The sequence below is a fragment of the Hyperoodon ampullatus genome (genome assembly GCF_949752795.1).
Source record: "Hyperoodon ampullatus genome assembly, chromosome: 3".
NCBI lineage: Eukaryota > Metazoa > Chordata > Mammalia > Artiodactyla > Ziphiidae > Hyperoodon > Hyperoodon ampullatus.
Window position 1 is genome coordinate 167,868,126 of NC_136916.1, and position 24,345 is coordinate 167,892,470.

General features: G+C 36.4%; 1 protein-coding gene across 1 annotated transcript in view; it reads right to left on the bottom strand.

The window, feature by feature from the left end:
* The window catches only part of CATSPERB (cation channel sperm associated auxiliary subunit beta), a gene marked incomplete at both ends in the record, with an annotated part of 130,255 nt that extends 107,680 nt beyond the window's left edge, over positions 1–22,575 (bottom strand). The window contains 4 exons of the mRNA XM_079699198.1: positions 4,660–4,720; positions 9,236–9,376; positions 11,483–11,571; positions 22,497–22,575. Coding sequence (XP_079555324.1) covers positions 4,660–4,720; positions 9,236–9,376; positions 11,483–11,571; positions 22,497–22,575 — 370 coding nt within the window. The remainder of the gene's footprint in view (positions 1–4,659; positions 4,721–9,235; positions 9,377–11,482; positions 11,572–22,496) is intronic.
* Between the last annotated feature and the right edge of the window lie 1,770 nt (positions 22,576–24,345).

Here is a 24,345-nt window from a genome sequence, read left to right on the forward strand (position 1 = left end):
CCAGGGCGATGAAGATTCTAAAGTTTCTTAAGCTCAGTATGAACTCAAGTCTGGTATCACCTGTGCTGGGCTCCCTCAACTCCTGCCCAAAGCCCTGTGCGCCCTTGTTTTTCAGCTTAAAACTGAGCACCGCCCCCAGCGTTCATCAGCAGCAGCAACTAAGCAACTCATTTGATAAAGACAGCATTACCAGATACCGAAACGAGATAAAGGTATTACAAGAAAATAAAACTCCAGACTGATAACCCCAAGAACCCACTAGCCAAATGAGTCCAGCAATACACAAAAAGGATAATGCATTGTAACTAAGAGTTGTTTATCCTAGGATTTGCAAGGCTGGTTGAGAATTCAAAAAACGAATCAATGGAATTCTTCATATCATGGGATGAAAGAAGAAAATCCTTATAATCCTTATAATCAGAAAGAGCATTTAACAGAATTCAACACCAACTCTTGAACTCAGCAAACTAGGAATAGAAGGGAACTTCCTTAACCTGATAAAGGGCATCTGCAAAATACTTACAGATAACATCATACTTAATGAGGAAAGGCTGAATATTCTCTCCCTAAAGTTGGAAACAAAGCAGAGATGTCCTCTCTCACCATTCCTATTCAACACTGTACTGGAGATCCCACCAGCACAATAAGGCAAAGATAAACAAGTAAGTATGTAAGTAAATACATATATAAATAAATAAAATGAATCATATTAGAATGGAAGAAATATATAAAATTATCTCTATTTCTAGATGGATGTTTACCCATGTAGAAAATACCAAAGAATATACAAAAGACTACTAGAACTAATAAGTGAATTTAACAAAGCTGCAAGATATAAGGTCAATCTACAAAAATCAATTACATATTTACATATTATTAATGAACAACTGGAAATTAAAGTATTAAAAATAACCATTTAAAGTAACACCAAACCCATGAAATACTTAGATATAAATTTCTTAAAGTATATGCAAGATCTCTATGCTGAAAACGACAAAACCCTGATGAAATAAATCAGAGGAGATGTAAATAAATGGAGAGATATACAGTGTCCATGGATTGGAAGACTCAATGTTGTTAAGATGTCAGTTCCCCCTAAACTAATCTATAGATTCAATGCAATTCTAATTGAGATAAAAAAATCACAGCAGAATTTTTTGTAGAACTAAGCAAATGGATTGTAAAATTTACATGGAGAGACAAAAGAACTAAAAGAACAAAAGAAAAAGAAGATCAAAGTTGAAGGGTTAATTTACTCATTATAAGCTTATTATTTATAAAGCTAAAGTAATCAAGTGTGACATTGGTAAAGGATAGAGAGTCCAGGAATAGCAACTCAGTGGACACAAAATAGCTTTTACAACAAAGGTGGTGGAATAATTACATATCCATATTTCCCCCAAATTACCCTCAGTCCATATAATGTACAAAAACTAACTTAAATTCCATCATAGGTCTAAATACAAAACTTAGAACCATAAATTTCTAGAAGTAAATATAGGAGAACTTTTTTGTGGTTAGGCAAAGATTTCTTAGGTATGATGCCAAAAGTACAATCCATAAAATAAAAAACTGATAAATTAGACTTCGTCAAAATTAAAAACTCTAATCTACAAAGGACATTCTTAAGAGATTAAAAATACAAGCCATAGACTGGGAGAAAATATTTATAAATCATATATCTGATAAAGGAGTTGTATCCAGAACGTACAATGAACTTGCAAAAGATTTGAATAGATAATTCACCAAATGGCAAATAAGCACAAAAAAGGTTGTTCATTGTCATTAGTTATTAGGGAAATGCAAATTAAAACCATAATTAAATATCACTCTACACCTATTAGAATGGCTAAATTAAATACATACATATTTATACATATTAAAATATATTTATATATAAGTATACATATATACATATTGTATAAATATACATATATGTATAAATGTATATGTATACATGTATACAAACATACACACACACTTATATATACTAAGTGCTGGCATGGATGCAGATAACCTGGTGGTGAGAATGCAAAATGATACTGCTACTTTGGAAAATAGTTTGATAATTTCTAATACAGTTAAACTTACACTTACCATATGACACAGTAATCCTACTATCTGGTGTTAGCCAAATGCAACAAAAATGTGTGTTCACCACAAGAATCTGTATGAGAATGCCTATATCAGCTTTATTCATAATTACCAAAAACTGAAAAAATCCAAACGTCCTGCAACAAAATAAACTGTGGTACATCCATACAGTGGATATATGGATGTATTTTCTTACCCAGTAATTTTCTTACCGAGTAAGAAAACAGAAAAAACTACAACATAGTGAATCTCAAATGAATTATGCTAAGTGAAAGTAGCCAGACTCAAAAGACTACATATTTGATGATTCCATTTATATGGCTCTGGAATAAACAAAACAATAGGAACAGAAAACAGATCCGTGGTTCCTGGGGCTCAGGAGACAGAGAGTTGACTACTGGTGGGGTAATTTTATTGGATGATGGAATTGTTCTAAATCTCGATTCATGATTACACAATTGTATACATCTGTGAAAACTTATAGAGCTAGGCACTAAAAAGGGTATATTTTACTGAATGTAAATTATACCTTATTTTAAAATGAAAAAAGAACAAATTGTGAAGTATAAATTAAGGAGGGACTCTTTTTACCTTCAACAGTTCTAGGCAGTTCAAACTTCAAACTGCCTTCACCACTTTCTAGCTATCACCAAATCTCCATATGGCTCCATAGGCCTCAGTTAAATCATTCGAAAATGGAGCTAACAATATTAACTAACACATATTGAGTAATAAATGAATTTAGTTAGGTAAAGTGTTTAGAGTCGTGCTGAAAATATAAGAATTCAGTAAATGCTACCGGCAAGTTCTACTACTACTATGATGATTATTTTGCTACCTTTGCTGTTGATGTTGTGTAAACTACCCTTCCCAAGATTTTACAGATACATAATACTCAAATTCATGGCATGGCAGCAAATAAGATATGATTAAGGAGTAAAAAGTGAATGAGCAAATATGGTCTCCTTCCCCCTGAAGATTTTCTTTCATGATTTCTAGCATATTACTAACATTAGACCATTCTCTTCTATTACATTATAAGCTCAAATATATTTCTTTTTACTCAATCCAGAAGTTGTGTCAAGATAGGCAGAGATCATTTGGTCTCTTGCCATAAAATATTTAAGTTTTCAGATCACCTTTGTTCTTGCCTGGGTGATCTTAGAATCAATGAATTTCTGAAACTAAATTTTATAAATAGAAGAAGTGAAAATAACAAATGATCTTCACTTCCTCGATTGTCAAACTAATGTCAATATTAGGCAAGCAGCTAGAACAATCCATCATTAGACTGTACTCCCCCCCCCTTTTTTTTTTAAAGGAGTACAATTTTCAGGATGAATTCCTTGAAAAAAAATCACAAAAAGTTCTGATAGATTAATTTGAAAAAATTGAGATAAATAAAGGATAAAAATAGTGATATAATCCATGTTAGCTGTTATAATACTGGGGCTTCTTTTGCAGTTTTTATCTTTGATGCTTCCTTATATAGAGTCTTTTCTATCCTTTCTGCCTTATTCTTGCTTTCCCCCTGCCGTTTACTCTGTAGGACACACAATTTGGTTCGTCCTTTAACTTTCCCATACTTAGAGGGGTTTGCCTGTATGATCCCACCATCTCACTGTCCCAATTCCTCATCACCTGCTACATTTGATTGGCACACAAGTGGGTGCAGGATCAATTCTAGGCCAATTGAAGATACTCTCCTGGGAATCTGGAATTGGGTTGGCCCCTAGGAAATATACATAAAACTTTGACAGCAGTGGGGCAGCTTTAGGAAACTAGTCTGCATAAAAGGAAAAATAAATATAGATGTACAGAAAATACAGATAAGAGAAACAGGGTGAAAATATTCCCTGGGTTCTTGATGGGTCTCCATTTCTTACTTCTAATTCCTTCTTATAATCTGGCTTCATTTTTGTCTTTGGGTTCCACAACAAAAAGAAATTTAGTCTTTTTCCTTTAGTGTGGTCTGGATGGTTTCTATTTCTTGCACCTACCATATTAGAATAATATACCCTTTATCATTTTTAAACTATGGGTCTCTATCTCATGCCTGAAGATCTACTAGCTCAGTCCACTAGCTCAATACTCACACCTTCTGGAATTTGACTTTCCTGCTCTTTCCTTCTTGGTATTTACAGTAGTATATAAACTAGGCTGCCACATAGCATTTAATAGTAGACCCAATGGTAAACTAATACACTACATATTACATTTTAAAATTAATGATTCCATTTCATTAAAATTAATTGGTACCTGACTTTCTCAATACTATGAATTTCAAGTTCTAGAAAATGAATTTACTTTAACTAAAGAATAGTATAAATGCTATGTATGTCAGAGCCATCTATCTAAAATATAACTGCCAGGTAAAATACAGGAAGCCCAGTTAAATTTGAATTTCAGATAAATCACTAGTTTTTAGTAAGTATGTATGTCCCAAATACCACAGGAGACATTAACATGAAATAACATAATTTTTTAACATAATAAATGGTTTTTATTTGGTAAATTTGGCAATCCAGACCCATGTGTAAAATAGTGAATTCAGATAATTCTTACCTGTATTTTTTGTAATGTTTTCTCTGGGAATATCAATCAACCAATAAACTCGATCACTGACCTTGAACAAAGAAGACATCAGAAAACAGTGTTTTACAATGTTAATAGCAACACTTATTTTGGCATATTCTACCCTATATTTTAAAAACTAAAATTAAACAAAGACATCCAATGTATATGTCCTTTACCCAGCAATTTCACTCTTGGGAATTTATCCTGCATTATACTCACATATGTGTGAAATGAAATGTGTTCAAGGATATTTTCATCATTGCTTGTGATAGTACAAGATTGGAAATAACTAAAGTATTCATCAGTTATATGTAAGAATATAGCCACAAAATGGAATATCATACAGCCAAGCTCAGACAGCACAAAGCTGAAGCATTACTGTCTTGATGTGTCAGAGGACAGAACCTGCTGCTGACAGAAAATTTAGGAATGTAAGAGGAAAATCGCAGGCACAAGGGAACTTTAAAAATAATGATCTAAGAGTTAAATATAAACTCTTTCCATATCCTTGGGCAACACAAGTGCAGGGGAGATCCTCAGAAGGCCATGTGAAAAAAAAAAGTCAGCAGTGGAAGTTAGTAGAACTGAGCAGGGATATCAGCTGCTGAAACCATAGGTAAGACATTTTGCAATTTGTGCCAGGGCAGTTAATAGCCTTTTAGACCACCATCAACAAAAACCTCAGCAAATTCTTATAAGAAAATAGCAGAATCCAGAGTTGTTACAGTTTATTATCTTCAATGTCCACTTGTCTCCCAAAAATGACAAGACATGGAAAGAAACAAGAACATGTAACTGATATTCAGGGAAAAGAAGATAAACCATAAACTGACTCAGAATGAGTTCAGATACAGATGAAGACTTCAAGGCAGCTATTACGAATATGTAAACGGATTTAAGGAAAATGTGTTAATGAGGGAATGGATATGAAATCCAGCACCGAAATGAAAAATACAACAATAAAACCAAATGGAAATAGTGAGGCTGAAAAGTATAACTGAAATAAAATATTTACTAGATGAGTTCAATAGATTGGAGACGGCAAAAGAAAGAATAAGTGAACTTAGGGCTTCCCTAGTGGCACAGTGGTTAAGAATCTGCCTGCCAATGCAGGGGACACAGGTTCAAGCCCTGGTTCGGGAAGATCCCACATGCTGTGGAGCAACTAAGCCTGTGTGCCACAGCTACTGAGCCTGTGCTCTAGAGCCCATGCGCCACAACTACTGAGCCTGGATGCCACAACTACTGAAGCCTGCATGCCTAGAGCCCATGCTCTGCAACAAGAGAAGCCACCACAGTGAGAAGCCCATGCACTGCAACGAAGAGTAGCCCCTGCTTGCTGCAACCAGAGAAAGCCCGCACACAGCAACAAAGACCCAATGCAGCCAAAAATAAATAAATAAAATAAATAAATTTATTTTAAAAAAAGAAAGCACCCAGAGAAGCACCCAGAGAAAAATAACACATTACATACAGGGGACAATAATAAAATTAATAGCTGACTTCTCATTCAGAAACAATGGTATCAGGTGACATATTCAAAATGCAGAATGACATATTTAAAACGCTGAAAGCAAATGAAGTCACCCAGCAATTCTATATCTGACAAAATAATCATTCAAAAATTAAGGTGACCACTAAAAAACTACTAGAATTTATAAATGAGTTCAGCAAGTTCAGAATATAAGATAAATATACAAAAATTAATTGTATTTTGTATACACTTGCAAAGAACACTCTGGAAATGAAAATAAGAAAGCAATTCTCTTTACAACAGCATCAAAAAGAATAAAATATTAGAAATAAATTTACCAAAAGAAGTGCAGGGATTCCCTGGTGGCGCAATGGCTGAGAGTCCGCCTGCCAATGCAGGGGACACGGGTTCGTGCCCCGGTCTGAGAGGATCCCACATGCCGCGGAGCAGCTAGGCCCATGAGCCATGGCCACTGAGCCTGTGCATCTGGAGCCTGTGCTCCGTAATGGGAGAGGCCACAACAGTGAGAGGCCCGCGTACCGCAAAATAAAATAAAATAAAATAAAATAAAATAAAATAAAATAAAGAAGTGCAAAACTTATACTCTGAAAACTACAAAAAACTGTTGAAAGAAATTCAAGAAAATGTAAATAAATGGAAAGACAACCCATATTCATGGATTGGAAGATTATTAAAATGGTGATACTCCCAAAACTGATCTACAGATGCAACACAATCCCTATTAGAATTGCAGCTGGCTTTTTTGTAAAATTGACAAGTTTATCCTAAAATTCATATGGAAACTAGTGAAATTTATGTGGAGACTAGCAAAAACAATCTTGAAAAAGAAGAACAAAGTTGGAGGATTCATCCTTCTCAATTTCAAAACTTACTACAAAGCAGCAGTAACAAAACAACATGGTACTGGAATAAGGGTAGATGTATAGATCAAAGCAATAGATTTGAGAATCCAGAAATAAACCCTCACATTTAGAGTTGATTGATTTTCAGCAAAAGTGCCAAAACAATTCAGTAGGGAAACAGTAATAGTATTTTCAACAGATGGTGCTAGGATAGCTGGATATCCACATACAAAATAATGAATGTGGACCCCCCTACCCCACACCACACACAAAATTCAACTCAAAATATATCAAAGACCTAAATGTAAAAGGTAAAACTATGAACCTCTCAGAAGAAAACATAGGGGTAAATCTCCATTACTCTGGATTAGGCAATGGTTTCCTATTTATGACACCAAAAGAATAAGCAACAAAAGAAAAAATAGATACCTAAGACTTCATCAAAAACATTTTTGTGGGCTTCCCTGGTGGCACTAGTGGTTGGGAATCCGCCTGCCAATGCAGGGGACACGGGTTCCAGCCCTGGTCTGGGAAGATCCCACATGCCACGGAGCAACTAAGCCCGTGCGCCACAACTACTGAGCCTGTGTGCTGCAACTAATGAAGCCCATGTGTCTAGAGCCCGTGCTCCACAACAAGAGAAGCCACCACAATGAGAAGCCTGAGCACCGCAACAAAGAGTAGCCCCTGCTTGCTGCAACTAGAGAAAGCCCGCACGCAGCAACAAAGACCCAACGGCAGCCAAAATAAATAAATAAATAAATAAAGTTTAAAAAAAAAAAAAAAAAAAAAAACATTTTTGTGCATCAAAAGACAGTATCATGAAAATAAAAAATCAACCCATAGAATGGAAGAAAATATTTGCAAGTCATTTGTCTGATAAGGGACTTGAATTGAGAATGTATAAAGAACTTTTACAACTCAACAATAAAAAGACAACCCAATTAATAATCTATATAGATATCTTCACAAAGAAGATATTCAAATGGCCAATAAACACTGTTGAGCAATGAAAAGATGCTCAACATCATTAATCATCAGGGAAATGCAAATCAAAATATAATGAGATATCACTTCACACCCAGTGGGCTGGCTATAACAAAACAAAACAAAACAAACAAAAAACAGAAAATAACAAGTGTTGGTGAGAATGTGGAAATTTGAACCCAAATACACTGATGATGGGTATGTAAAAGAGTCCAACCACTGTGGAAAACAGTCTGGCAGTTCCTCAAAAAGTTAAATATAGAGTTACCCTATGACCTAACAATTCCATTTTCTAGTTATATACAGAAGAGAAATAAAAAATCAAAATTTCCACACAAAAACTGTACACAAAAGTTCGTAGCAGCATTATTCATAATAACCAGAAAGTGGTAAAAACCCAAATGTTCATCAACTGATGAATGGATAAACAAAATATGGTACCAAAACAGTGGGATATTATTTGGCAATAAAAAGAAATGAAGTACTGATACATGCTATCACATGGATGAACCTTAAAAACATTATTCTAACTGAAAGAAGCCAGTCACAAAAGACTGCATATTATATGACTTCATTTACATGAAATGTTCAGAATAAGCAAATCTACAGAGACAGAAAGTAGATTAGTGGTTGCTTAAGACCGGGGAGTAGAAGGTAGAATGTGGAGTGATTGTCAATGGGTATGGGCTGTCTTTTGGAAGTGATGAAAGTGTTCTAAAATTAGATAGTAGTGATGGTTGCACTCTATGAATATACTAAAAACCATTTAATTGTACACTTTTAATAGACAAATTGTATGGTATGTAAATTATATCTTAATGAAGTTGTTAACCAACCCCCCACACAAAAAGGTGAAATAAAGACATTTTCAAGGGGAAAAATCTTCCCGAGAATTAATTGCCAGCAGACCTGCACTGTAAGAAATGCTAGAAGTTCTTTATGCTGAAGAAATTCGACACTGGATGGCAAGTTATGCCTACAGAAATAATGAGGAGCAGTGGAAATAGTAAATATGTGAATAAAAAGTAAAAAAAAAAAAACCCACATGAATTTTTTTCTTTTCTTTTCTTAATTTCTTTAAAAAATGACTTTAAAGTAAAAAGTATAACAATGTATTATTGGGTTTAAACCATATACAGATGTAATATTACTGGACTAGCTTTTTTTAAAAACACATACTAAAAGGAAGAGTATTCTTCTTGTTAATAACATACCACAGAATAAAATAAAATGTAATTACCAAAGTTAAATTAAAGTGAAAGATGCCCGTATATGTACTATTTATAATTCCCAAGCTTGGAGCAAGTCCTCCTGATGTGAACACGCTTAGAAATTCCTTTGAAGTAAGCTCAATTTCAGATTGGAAAAAACACTGGATTTTCTTTAGGAAAGAGAAAAAAAACAAGTAGTGACAATTTGTTGGAGAGAAGCATATTTTACATTAATTTGAAAGTGAGGAGAAACCTATGAAAAGTAGATGCTGCTGAAGATTGCTATCTCTAGTAATTACAGTCTTTAACTTGGAAAAAAAATCTATTTTGAAAAGTACACTTTCAGAACCCATCAGCCTATTATGCTAGTGTCATCATAGGTTTCAATTCATCCTATAATAATCTTTTCTTTCATAGAAATGGTCATAGAGTTATTATGTTTAACAAACATAGACTCAAAGTCACATGCTATCACATGTAGAAATTCCTATTTTATTAAAATCATTATTTTGTGTCTAAATAAAACAGCAAATGTGTAAAGCAAAACTCATTTTACTGCATTTTTATTGAATATTTCCCAGTTTTGAGAAGGTATATGAAAAGGTAGCAATCACAAATGGTGGATTTCCCTGAAAACCAATATGGATAAGAAGAGCTTCATTTCACTTAGTTCTCCTAGTCGTTAAGATCACTCTGGGCAAGTTACCTATCTGAATTTCAGTTTCCCTATCTATAAAATGGGGAAACATATTCATTCCAAAGATATTTACTGACCCCTTAGCATGAATCAGGCAGTGTTATAGGTGCTGGTGAAACAGAACTGAAACAAACAGGCAAAAATCCCTGACCTAATGGAACTTATTTTCTAATGGGGCTTAGCAGGAAGATAAACCCAAACCCTTTTCCTTTGTCTTAAACTTCTCCACAATTTATTGCACTTTGTTAAGATATTATATAAGCTCCCAATTCTAAGGATCCCTTTGAGTTACTCATCGCTGAGTTCTCCCATGGGTATGTGCATTGCATGTGTAAATAAACTCTGCTTTTTTTTTGTTTTGTTGGTTGGTTGTTTTTGTTTTTTAGGGGTTTTTTTTGGCTGTGCCATGAGGCTTGCAGGATCTTAGTTCTCAGACCAGGGACTCAACCTGGGTCACGGCAGTGAAAGCGCCGAGTCCTAACCACTGGACTGCCAGGGAATTCCCAAACTTCATTTTTATCTCCTGCTTAATCTGTCTTTTGTCAGTTTGTTTTACAGGCTCCAGCCACTGAACCTAAGAGGGGAGGTTCAGTACTCCCCTACAGTACTTATCTTACAGAAGATTAAATGTCATAATGAACATAAAACATTTTGAAAAATGCCTGACAAATACTTTATAAATGCTAGCTATTATTTCTACTAATACTTCTTCTAGAACTACCACATCACAACTATCCAAAAAGTAGATTATACTTCTCTTTCAAAAGGACAAAACTGAGGATCAGAGAGGTTAGGTAACCTGTCCTAGGGCACACATACCATATATGGCAGAACCAAAATTTGACCCCAGCTCTGTAGGTCTCTCTTCCTCTAGAGCCCATTCCTTTTCCATAATATTTAATCACAAATAGGAAAGACACGTGTGACTCAAAGGGCTTGCACTTCACAATAGTTGTAAATAAAAAACTAAATATACATTTAACATATTAAGAAGGAACCGGGAAGTAAGTCAAAACAGACTTTAGGATAAATGTATTTGTCCTCATGGGGTGTTGTTCTTCATTTTGTTATATTTATCATAGATTTTTAGACAATCTGTGCAATTTTTATTAATTTATGTTTTTGTTAGCATTTGCTGCATGACTATCTTAACAGTACATCTTATTTTGTTGTGTTTTTTAAAAGTTTGTCATTATTTGAATCAAAGGAGTCAAATAATCCCCTACCCAAAATGACACCTGCAATATGGTACTTGTTATAAAAGGGAAAGATTCATTCCCAAGGTCTTGTGAGGTAACGTTCTTTTGCTAACAGGCTACATCTGTCAAACTTCAGATGGACAGATCAGAACCATAAAAAAAAGCAAACCACCCAGGGTGTTCAATGGCTAAATGAAATATTTTACTTGATCCAAGTGGAATGAAATAGAAAGGATAGAAAGGATTATTTATATCAAATTTCACCTCCCCAAGTCTGAAAATAGTAGAAGGTATTTGAAAAGAGTACAGTGCTACTGGTTTCACCTATGCACTTAAAAGGAATATGAGGGGTTGTAGCATATGCTATTAGTGGACCTTACCAAGTCATCAGAGGAAAGATACAACTTGATTATTTCATTCTTTTGGGGGAACCCTTCGCTAGCACAAGCAAAACGTTTCTCTGTATCACCTAAATAATACAAACATATATATATATATTTTTTTTAGGTCACTAATGAAGAATTTACATTAAAAGAACCATATTTTTTAAACAGAAAATATTTTTTAAAGTATAAGAATTATAACTGTATATTTTAAATTCACATCACTCTAAAGTTTAAATCTTCCACTTTATTTTTTCATTTTAAAGATACAATATCAGGACACTAAAAAGAAAGGTTTGACTGAGCACTAAAATAAAATGTAACATGTGCTAGGTTATGATACAAATTTTCAGAGGTGGCCAAAAACCAGTTCTTCACTCTTAAACTCCTCAACCTTGGTGAACATATAAAAGGGATAGAAGTTGGAGATTGGAGAGTGAATTTATGTTTTGATAGAGAGCTACTGATATGAAGGTGACTCCTCTCCCCAAAGGGTGGGAGTGTTGGGAGGAAGATCCCTCCTTCTTATCTTGTTCTAAAGTGAGTCTCTCTGGGAATTCCCTGGCAGTCCAGTGGTTAGGACTCTGCGCTTCCACTGCAGGGGGCATGGGTTTGCTCCCTGGTCAGGGAACTAAGATCCAGCATGCTGTGGCATGGCCAAATAAAATAAAATAAAACAGAGTCTCTCATAGACAGCACAGAGTTGGATCATGTGTGATTATTTGTTTTTGTTTTTGTTTTTGTTTTGATCATGTGTTTTTACCCATTCTGCCAGTCTCCCAGTTTTGATTGGGAAATTTAATCCATTTGTAGTTAAAGTGATTACTGATAAGGAGAGACTTACTTCTATCATTTTGCTATTAGTTTTCTATATACCTTATAACATTTTTGTCCTTCATTCCTGCACTACTGCCTTCTTTTGTATTTAGTTGATTTTCTTTTTGTAGTGAAACATGTAAATTCCTTTCATGTATATTTTAGAGCTATTTCCTTTGTGATTACCATGGGGATTACATTTAACATCCTAATGATATACTACCCTAATTTGAATTTATAGCAGCTTAACTCCAGTAACATAGAAAAACTCTGCTCCTTTAAAGCTCCATCCCCACCCCTTTCAGTTGCTGATATCATAAAATTATACCTTTAAATATTGTGTGCCCCCAAAACATGAACTAATAATTCTTTTGAATGCATTGGTCTCTTAATTTATGCAGAAAACAAGATTTGGAGTTACAAACCAAAATTACAATGCTAGTAACTTTTGCACTAATAATTTTTTTCTTTAGATGTATTAGTCTCTTAAATCATGTAGAATATAAAAAGTGGAGTTACAATCCATTGTTACAATATAATTACCCACATATTTACCTTTATTTCTCCCTATGGCTTCAAGTAACTGTCTAGTGTCCTTTCATTTCCCCTTGCAGGACTCCCTTGAGCATTTTTTACATGGCAAATCCAGTGGTAACAAACTCCCTCAGCTTTTGTTTATCTGGGAATGCCTTAATTTCTTCCTCACTCTTGAGGATAGTTTTCCCAGATATAGGATTCTTGGCTGACTGGTTTTTCTTTTAGCAATTTTTTTTTCTTTTTTTTTTTTTTGCGGTACGCGGGCCTCTCACTGTTGTGGCCTCTCCCGTTGTGGAGCACAGGCTCCAGATGCGCAGGCTCAGCGGCCATGGCTCATGGGCCCAGCCGCTCCGCGGCATGTGGGATCTTCCCGGACTGGGGCACGAACCCATGTCCCCTGCATTGGCAGGCGGACTCTCAACCACTGCACCACCAGGGAAGCCCTCTTTTAGCAATTTGAATATATCAGTCCACTGCCTTCTGGACTCCAAAGTTTCTGATAAGAAATTTGCTTATTATCTAATTGAGGATTCTTTGTGTGTGGTTATTCACTTCTCTCTTGCTGCTTTCAAGATTCTCTCTTTATCTTTGGCTTCTGAAAGTTTGATTACAATGTGTCTTGGTGTAGGTCTCTGTCAGTTCATCTGACTTGGAGTTTGCTTAGCTTCATGGATATATATATATATATTAAACATATTTATGCCTTTCATCAAATTTAGGAAGTTTTTAGCCATTATTTCTTCAAATAGTCTCCCTGCTCCTTTCTCTCTCTCTTCTGCTATTACTCCCACAGTGTGTGTGTTGGTCCACTTGATGGTTTCCCAGAGGTCTCTTACACTCTACACTTTTCTTCAACCTTTTTTCTTTCTGTTCCTGAGACTTGATAATTACAATTGTCTTATCTTCAAGTTGCTGACTTTTTTCTTCTGCCTGCTTAAATCTGCCTTTGAATCCCTCTAGTGAGTTTTTCATTTCAGTTATTGTACTTTTCAGCCCCTGCATTTCTTCTTGGTTTCGTTTCAGGTCTTCTATTTCTCTATTGATACTTCCATTTTGCTCATACATTGTTTTCTTGACCTTCTCCACATCTTCTTTGGTTTTGGGAGCAACTTTAACATGGTTGTTTTAAAGTCTTTGTCTAGTAGATCTGCCATCCAATCTTTTTTCAGGATAATTTCTGGTGATTTATTTTTTTCCTTTAATGGGCCATACTTTCCTGTTTCTTTGTATGTCTTATAATTTTCTGTTGAAAACTGGACAGTTGAATCTAATAGTGTGGTAACTCTGGAAATTAGATTCTCCTCATTCCCCAGGATTTGCTTTTTTTTGTTACTGTTTTTGTCTTCCAGGTTTTTAAAAAATTGTTGTAGGCTGTCTCTGTATCAAGGATCAACTGCAGGTGTAAATTTAAGGTCTTCTTAGGTCTTTTATGAGCCTGTGTCATTTTTCCCTGGGCATGTGTTGTCATTTTGTAATTTATCCCCTTAAATGCAGTTTTTTTTGTTTTTGTTTTTGTTTGATAGTCTTTAATGTCTGGCTCCCAAAGAGGAAAAAAATGAAAAATGAAAAAGGGGGTAAAAAGGGCACTGGCCCTTTAAGTCCCTTGAAAATCTGTTCAGCTGAGGGAGAGGAGTGTGCAACAATGAGGGGAGGTACAACAACAATGGCTGCCTGCCTCTTTGTCTGCACCTCTGTGATCAGAAGCAGCAATCAGAGTACAGATCCTCAATATTTGGAAGACAGGGTCCTTTTTGCCCACCCTAGCTTCTGCAAGCTGTGTGTGACTGCTCCAGGAACACGTGCACAGCTGCATGCCATGAGGCTGAGGGTGGGGGATGGGTAGTTTCTACTGTGATAAGAGTTGACAATGACTGAAATTAACTGCAGCTTACTGTCCAAGCCCTCCCCTAGAAGTTGTAAGCCTTCAGCAGACTCCAGAGTTCCAAAAAAGTTATATCAGACAGATTCGGCCAGTGCAGTTGTTGTCCAGTTGGGGAGGCAGAGTTCTTGTGCTTCTCACTCTGCCATCTTCCCAGAATCCTCTATCCCTTCTCCTTATCTTGAGTTTGAGGAAAGAGGCTGTGATGGGACCACTCATCAATGTCATATGTATTCCTCTAATCTGGGTATAAATTCAGACTCCTTCTTGGAAAAAGGCAGGACCTGATTTGATGAAGAGGATAGGCCCTATCCCTTGCTAGACCTGCATAGCTATTTTCACAAGAATCCTGCGAAGTCACCTTAGAGAGAAACCCCCCCATCCTTTGTTTAAAATTTATTTATTTATTTATTTATTTATTTATTTATTTATTTATTGTGGCTGCATTGGGTCTTTTGTTGCTGCACACGGGCTTTCTCTAGTTGCGGTGAGCAGGGGCTACTCCTCGTTGCCGTGTGCAAGCTTCTCATTGTGGTGGCTTCTCTTGTTGCAGGCTTCAGTAGTTGTGGCTCACAGGCTCTAGAGCACAGGCTCAGTAGTTGTGGAGCACAGGCTTAGCTGCTCTGCAGCATGTGGGATCTTCCCAGACCAGGGCTTGAACCCGTGTCCCCTGCATTGGCAGGCGGATTCTTAACCACTGCACCACCAAGGGGAACCCCCCCCCACCCTTGATATCTAACCACTCCCAATATCTACTCAAATTCCTCATCCCCTACCATCCACCCACATGGTCATGCTGGCCTGCCCTCAGCAAGAATACTGTTTGGTTAGCTGAGCAAGAATCCTCCCTACTCTTGATGTCTCCTCTTAGTAATTTTCCATCCAAAGACACAATTTCCCCCACAATGAACCTGCTCCTCGGCTATAAATTCCCACTTGCCTATGTTGTATTTGGAATTGAGACTAGTTCTATACTGAGATCTTTTTTCCTCAATTGCAATAGTCCCTGAATAAATTGTAGTTTTACAGCTTTAAATATTGTCCAGCACTGGTTTTCTTTGGCACAATGAAGTTGAAGCCAGATGCTGCAAAAGTACTGAAGGACATCAGAGGTAAGGCTAGATGAAGGGTGACTACAAACATCTTTTGTAACAAACATGGGTTTTTGTGGTAAACAATGGCAAAGTACTTTTTTAAAAACTGTCTAAAGATGAGTTAGGGATGTTTTTATATTACTTTTTTTTTTTTTTTTTTTGTGTGGTACGAGGGCCTCTCACTGTTGTGGCCTCTCCTGTTGCGGAGCACAGGCTCCGGACGCACAGGCTCAGTGGCCATGGCTCACGGGCCTAGTCGCTCTGCGGCATGTGGGATCTTCCAGACCAGGACACGAACCCATGTCCCCTGCATCGGCAGGTGGACCCTCAACCACTGCGCCACCAGGGAAGCCCTATATTACTTTTTTTTAAGTGTTTTAAATTTTCTGCCTTTTTTTAAAACATCTTTATTGGAGTATAATTGCCTTACATTGTTGCATTAGTTGCTGCTGTATAACAAAGTGAATCAGCTATACCTATACATATATGCCTGTATCCCCTCCCACTTGCATCTCCCTCGCACCCTCCCTATCCCAGCCCTCTAGTTGGTCACAAAGCACCAAGCTGATCTCCCTGTGCTATGCGGCTGCTTCCCACTAGCTACCTATTTTACATTTGGTAGTGTATATATGTCAATGTCACTCTCTCACTTCATCTCAGCTTACCCTTCCCCCTCCCCATGTCCTCAAGTACATTCTCTACGTCTGTGTCTTTATTCCTTTCCTGCCCCTAGGTTCTTCAGAACTTTTTTTTTTTTAGATTCCATATATATGTGTTAGCATACGGTATCTGTGTTTCTCTTTCTGACTTCCTTCACTCCACTGTATGACAGACTATATTCCATTGACAGTAATATTCCATTGTATATATGTGCCACATCTTCTTTATCCATTCATCTGTCAATGGACACTTAGGTTGCTTCCATGTCCTGGCTACTGTAAATAGAGCTGCAGTGAACATTGTGGTACATGACTCTTTTTGAATTAAGGTTTTCTCAGGGTATATGCCCAGTAGTGGGATTGCTACGTCATGTGGTATTTCTCTTTTTAGTTTTTTAAGGAACCTCCATACTGTTCTCCATAGTGGCTGTATCAATTTACATTCCAACCAACAGTGCAAGAGGGTTCCCTTTTCTCCATACCCTCTCCAGCATTTATTGTTTGTAGAGTTTTTGATGATGGCCATTCTGACTGGTGTGAGGGGATACCTCATTGTAGTTTTGATTTGTATTTCTCTAATGATTAGTGATGTTGAACATCCTTTCATGTGTTTGTTGGCAATCTGCATATCTTCTTTGGAAAAGTGTCGATTTAGGTCTTCTGCCCATTTTTGGATTGGGTTGTTTGTTTTCTGGATATTGAGCTGCATGAGCTGCTTGTATATTTTGGAGATTAATCCTTTGTCAGTTGCTTCATTTGCAAATATTTTCTCCCATTCTGAGGGTTGTCTTTTGGTCTTGTTTACGGTTTCCTTTGCTGTGCCAAAACTTTTAAGTTTCATTAGGTCCCATTTGTTTATTTTTGTTTTTATTTCCATTTCTCTAGGAGATGGGTCAAAAAGGATCTTGCTGTGATTTATGTCATAGAGTGTTCTGCCTATGTTTTCTTCTAAGAGTTTTATACTGTCTGGGCTTACATTTAGGTCTTTAATCAATTTTGAGTTTATTTTTGTGTGTGGTGTTAGGGAGTATTCTAACTTCATTCTTTTACATGTAGCTGTCCAGTTTTCCCAGCACCACTTATTGAAGAGACTGTCTTTTCTCTATTGTATATACTTGCCTCCTTTATCAAAAATAAGGTGACCATAGGTGCGTGGGTGTATCTCTGGGCTTTCTATCCTGTTCCATTGATCTATGTATCTGTTTTTGTGCCAGTACCATACTGTCTTGATTACTGTAGCTTTGTAGTATAGTCTGAAGTCAGGGAGCCTGAATCCTCCAGCTCCATCTTTCATTCTCAGGATTGCTTTGGCTATTTGGGGTCTTTTGTGTTTCCATACAAACTGTGAAATTTTTTGTTCTAGTTTTGTGAAAAATGCCATTGGTAGTTTGACAGGGATTGCATGGAATCTGTAGATTACTTTGGGTAGTAGAGTCATTTCCACAATGTTGATTCTTCCAATCCAAGAACATGGTATATCTCTCCATCTGTTTGTATCATCTTTAATTTCTTTCATCAGTGTCTTATAATTTTCTGCATACAGGTCTTTTGTCTCCCGAGGTAGGTTTATTCCTAGATATTTTATTCTTTTTGTTGCAATGGTAAATGGGAGTGTTTCCTTAATTTCTCTTTCAGATTTTTCATTATTAGTGTATAGGAATGCAAGAGATTTCTGTGCATTAATTTTGTATCCTGCTACTTTACCAAATTCATTGATTAGCTCTAATAGTTTTCTGGTGGCATCTTTAGGATTCTCTATGTGTAGTATCATGTCATCTGCAAACAGTGACATTTTTACTTCTTCTTTTCTGATTTGGATTCCTTCTATTTCTTTTTCTTCTCTGATTGCTGTGGCTAAATCTTCCAAAACTATGTTGAATAATAGTGGTGAGAGTTGGCAACCTTGTCCTGTGCCTGATCTTAGAGAAAATAGTTTCAGTTTTTCACCATTGAGAACGATGTTGGCTGTGTGTTTGTCATTTATGGCCTTTATTATATTGAGGTAAGTTCCCTCTATTCCTACTTTCTGGAGATTTTTTTTATCATAAATGGGTGTTGACTTTTGTCAAAAGCTTTTTCTGCATCTATTGAGATGATCATACGGTTTTGATCCTTCAGTTTGTTAATATGGTGCATCACATTGATTAATTTGCATATATTGAAGAATCCTTGCATTCCTGGGATAAACCCCACTTGACCATGGTGTATGATTCTTTTAATGTGCTGTTGGATTCTGTTTGCTAGTATTTTGTTGAAGAGTTTTGCATCTATGTTCATCCATGATATTGGCCTATCGTTTTCTTTTTTTGTAACATCTCTGTCTGGTTTTGGTATCAGGGTGATGGTGGCCTCGTAGAATGAATTTGGGAGTGTTCCTCCCTCTGCTATATTTTGGAAGAGTTTGAGAAGTATAGGTGTTAGCTCTTCTCTAAATGTTTGATAGAATTCACCTGTGAATCCATCTGGTCCTGGGCTTTTGTTTGTTGGAAGATTTTTAATCACAGTTTCAATTTCAGTGCTTGTGATTGGTCTGTTCATATTTTCTATTTCTTCCTGGTTCATTCTCAGAAGGTTGTGCTTTTCTGAGAATTTGTCCATTTCTTCTAGGTTGTCCATTTTACTGGCAAATAGTTGCTTGTAGTAATCTCTAATGATCCTTTGTATTTCTGCAGTGTCAGTTGTTACTTCTCCTTTGTCATTTCTAATTCTGTTGATTTGAGTCTTCTCCCTTTTTTTCTTGATGAGTCTGGCTAATGGTTTATCAATTTTGTTTATCTTCTCAAAGAACCAGCTTTTAGTTTACTGATCTTTGCTATCATTTCCTTCATTTCTTTTTCATTTATTTCTGATCTGATCTTTATGACTTCTTTCCTTCTACTAACTTTGGGGTTTTTTTGTTCTTCTTTCTCTAATTGCTTTAGGTATAAGGTTAGTTTGTTTACTTTAGATGTTTCTTGTTTCTTGAGGTAGGATTGTATTGCTCTAAACTTCCCTCTTAGAAGTGCTTTTTTGCTTCATCCCATAGGTTTTGGGCCGTTGTGTTTTCATTGTCATTTGTTTCTAGGTATCTTTTGATTTCTTCTTTGATTTCTTCAGTGATCTCTTGATTATTTAGTAGCATATTGTTTAGCCTCCATGTGTCTGTAGTTTTTACAGATGTTTTCCTGTAATTGATATCTAGTCTCATAGCATTGTGGTCGGGAAAGATACTTGATATGATTTCATTTTTCTTAAATTTACCAAGGCTTGATTTGTCACCCAATATATGATCTATCCTGGAGAATGTTCCATGAGCACTTCAGAAGTAAGTGTATTCTGTTGTTTTTGGATGGATTGTCCTATAAATATCAATTAAATCCATCTCGGGTTTTTTTGTTTGTTTGTTTTGTTTGTTTTTAGTCCACCTTGTTTAATGTATCATTTAAAGTTTGTGTTTCCTTATTCATTTTCATTTTGGTTGATCTGTCCATTGGTGAAAGTGGGGTGTTATAGGCCCCTACTATTATTGTGTTACTGTCAATTTCCCCTTTTATGCCTGTTAGCATTTGCCTTATGTATTGAGGTGCTCCTATGCTGGGTCCATAAATATTTACAATTGTTATATCTTCTTCTTGGATTGATCTCTTGATCATTATGTAGTGTCCTTCTTTGTCTCTTGTAATAGTCTTTATTTTAAAGTCTATTTTTTCTGATATGAGAATTTCTACTCCAGCTCTTTTGATTTCCATTCATCTTTCTGAAATGACAAATGGCTGTCAGGAATATGCTAACAGACAGTTTCAAAAAGTAAATCAGGACTCAGTCTGGCCTTCCAAACTGAAGGTTCATTTGAACAATGAACATTAAATTAAATACCTTAAAAAATGCATGCTGTGGAGAGAGCATTTTGAATATAGGCAGCTGGAAATGTTTACATTAGTATGTGATTTTGTTACTGGATATCTCATAAATATATCATCTATAATAACTGTCATATCTGCAATACTTTAGAAACTTGAAAATGGAAATTTTTTTTTTTTCGCGGTATGCGGGCCTCTCACTGTTGTGGCCTCTCCTGTTGCGCAGCATAGGCTCCGGACGCGCAGGCTCAGCGGCCATGGCTCACGGGCCCAGCCGCTCCGCGGCATGTGGGATCCTCCCGGACTGGGGCACGAACCCGTGTCCCCTGCATCGGCAGGCGGACTCTCAACCACTGTGCCACCAGGGAAGCCCCGAAAATGGAAATTTTTTTACTTGATTTAAATATTTCAAATGAATTTCAATGAAGTTTGGAACTATTTGCTTAAAATGGAAAAAAGTTGATTGACATACAGAAAGCTGGAAGCTTACTAAAATTTTTCAATAAAAACCTTTACAAAGTTGATAGATGGGATTGAAAAATGAGTATCATATTTTATTCATTAAGCCAACATGCATTTATCCCATTTAGATATACAAAAATTTGTGAGATATATTTTTAATATAATAGCTAATTAAAGTCAAATACCAAAATAAATTGAATTAGAGCCAGATCTTCAAATCTCTATAAACTTTGACTCCAAGATTTAAAAAAATATATTTACATCACATTTTCTCACCAAAAATCTTAAAATTTCAAAGAATTTTATGATGTTGATCAGTATACCTTATAATAATTTTAAAAGATTATTTCATCCTTTTTTATCCCTTTTTAATTTCTGGGTTTTGTGTAGGTTTACAAGGTACACAATATATTAGTACAGTAGTACAAGTACATAATTTAAGAATAAATAGAGAATATTGGAGAACGAAGCTTACACTTTTTCTTTTTTTCAACTGATGCAATGCATGACCAAAAAACTGACTTCATGACTGAAGGTCTGGTGTAAACTACTGTCATGGTCTTCTGTCTGTTCTCTCTGCCTCCCAACTTTCCCTCCACCAATCTACTTTACATATTGCTGCCATATTAATCTTCCTAAACTGTAGCTTTGAGATGTTATTCCTCTACCCAGTCATCTTAAATGACTTTCCAATGAATATTGACTAAAGCCCAAATTCCTTAGCTTGGCATTCAAGTACCTCTATAATATAAGATAGTTTCCTATCTTTCCAAAATATTTTACTTCTTCTATTCTTTCATTCAAGTCAGAATGAACTATTTACTGCTCCCATCATGTTCTGTGGTTGCCTACCTCTACGACTTTATTCATCACTTACCTGATGTTGTCTTTGTAGGATGCTCTTCCCCATGCATGTACAGACATTTGGGGGACAAATATGGATTGATATCTTTCATACAGTGTTTCCTCTGACTCACTCCATCCCCTGCCCCAGTTGGAAGTACATTCTCCCTTCTCTGAAATCTCATAAGTTTGCCGGTGACTATCCAATCTTTGGTTATGTCCATACTTGTGTAATATATTCTCTAGTGGAATATAGGAACTAGAACTGGTTCATCCTAGAACTCACCCAATTCTGCAACACACCCATGTGTAGAAGAGAGCCTGAGTCTCTCCATCCACTCAGTCAACAATTTTTTGACCATCGACTATGTTCTGGTAGATCCAGTTCAGGATACTACAGAGCCTATACAATCTGCACAAATGGAGGTGGATTTGTCTTATTCCTTTTGCAAAGTTTTACACCATGAAAGTCCTATTGGGCAATTTAATCCATGTATTAATTTCAGAAAATTCTCAGTCTATTAGCCTATAATTCAGTTTACAATTCATCCTACATGCAACCATTCATGGAGGAAAAATCAAAAAGATCTATCCAAATAATTCAAGTTTTGCAAATATAAAATGTTCCTTAAAATTTAAATATTCTATGACTTATAAGTAATGAAATACTATAACAAAAGAAAAGTCCTGATGTACACAATGATATTATTAGAAACCTCTGGACCAGAGTACAATAGATAATACCTGGGAAAAACTGGAATATAAGGTAAAGAAGAAGTACTAAAAGAAAAATATTTTAACTGTTAGTGAGGAAGGGATATAAAGGGGAAGTCTTGAGAAGATATTCTCTATTTTAGAGAGTAAAAAGAGTCTGAAACTTACCTTTATTATATGTTATTCCTGATGAAAAATCAAAAATGTTCAAAAGTAAAATCATAACATATAAAAGTGACAATTCCATCTGTTGGAAGAAAAAAGAATTATTTCCATTCAATTACTCTGAAGATATTTTTTAGTTCCTTTTGCTATAAACAATGGCATAGTAAAGAAATCATCTCTTCTTTGCATTAAAAATATTTCTCATTATGTGACAAAAGCAGACAATTGACTAAGCTCTACACTTACTTCTTAACTGGTATCAAAGATATTTATAAATATAATTATTGCAAACTAAAGAGCTGTGGCTCAGGATTTTCTGCAACTGTTAGAAAGGCATGATCAATTCTACATCTGTGTAAAACACAACCTGACTTGATAAAGACTCAGGATGGTACAGTTGTACCTTGATCTTAGACTGTGACAGCATTGCTCTTGGGAGAGACAATCCATGTGAGTCCTGAGCATCCCTGCACATCCTTGCTGTGTGCCAGGAATGCAAGGTCCTTTTCTCAGAGTTGTGTTTGCAGCAAGCAACCTTGAGGCATAAGGTAACATCCTCTGGACAAGCACAGGCTTATTTCCATGGTGAATCTCCCAACTCCGTGTTCTTCTCCTGTAATGCACACCACTATGTGTGTTAGCAAGCATCCGTCATGGGCTGAATTGTTCCCCCCTCCCAAATTCATATGCTGAAGTCCTAACCCCCAGTATATCAGAATGTGGTCATATTTGGAGATAGGGTCTTTACAGAAGTAATTAAGTTAAAATTAAATCATTAGGGTAGGCCCTAATCCAGTATAACTGGTGTCTTTATAAGAAGGCGAAATTTGGACACACTCTTGTACAGGTAGAAGATGATATGAAGACACAGGGAGAAGGCAGCCGTTTATAAGCCAAGGAGAGAGGCCTGGAACAGATCCTTCCCTCGTGGCTCTCAGAGGGAACTAGCTCTGCTAACATCTTGATGTTGAAACTGAGCAGGACCCTTTGGTACCCTCTCACTTCGTTCAGGACTCTCTGTGCCCCGCATCTCTTGAAGTAAAAGAGGTTTCTCCTGATGTCTTCAGGTTTCTCCCGAGTCTCAAAGGGATGGCTAAAGAGTTAATGATTAGGAAAATGTGAACATATAATAATAAAGAATAACTGTTGGGCCAGGAAAGTAAACTGGTAACAATTTAAACAAAAGATCAGCCATATAGCAGAGTCACAGGACCTTTAGTTCGTCCATGAAGGACATAGATAATAATGTCTGAAGCACATTCCTAAGTTGTTTTTACAGAAACTAGACTCCCACCAGATGGAAACAGCTGACCACAAGTGCGTAGACCCCAGACCAACTGGGAACAGAAAGTTGATGATATTGACTCTGGAAACATCACCCTGTTACCTCACTGCCAATCAATCAGAAGAATGTCCACGAACTGATCAGGCACCCTGCAACCCACATCCCTAATGGTGCCTTTAAAAACCCTTCCCTGAAAGCCATCAGGGAGTTCAGGTCTTTTGAGTACTAGTTGCATATTCTCCTTTCTTGGCACCCTGCAATAAACTTACTTTCCTTCACCACAACCCGGTGTCAGACTGGCTTTGCTGCACATCAGGGAAACCGACCCAAATCCAGGTTCGGGATAATCTCAGATTTCTAAACTCCAGAGCTGTGAGACACTCAGTGTGTAGTACCTTGTTAGCCCTAGTAAACTAATACAGCATGAGACTCCATGGGACTAGGGTGGAGGAGGGAGGGAGGAAGGGGACATGGGGAACTGGAGTGAGCATGATGTTGACAGTGACTAATGCTTTTGCTGTGGGTGATAAAGTCCTACATCTCTGACCCAGGAGTCTGTATCTTTTG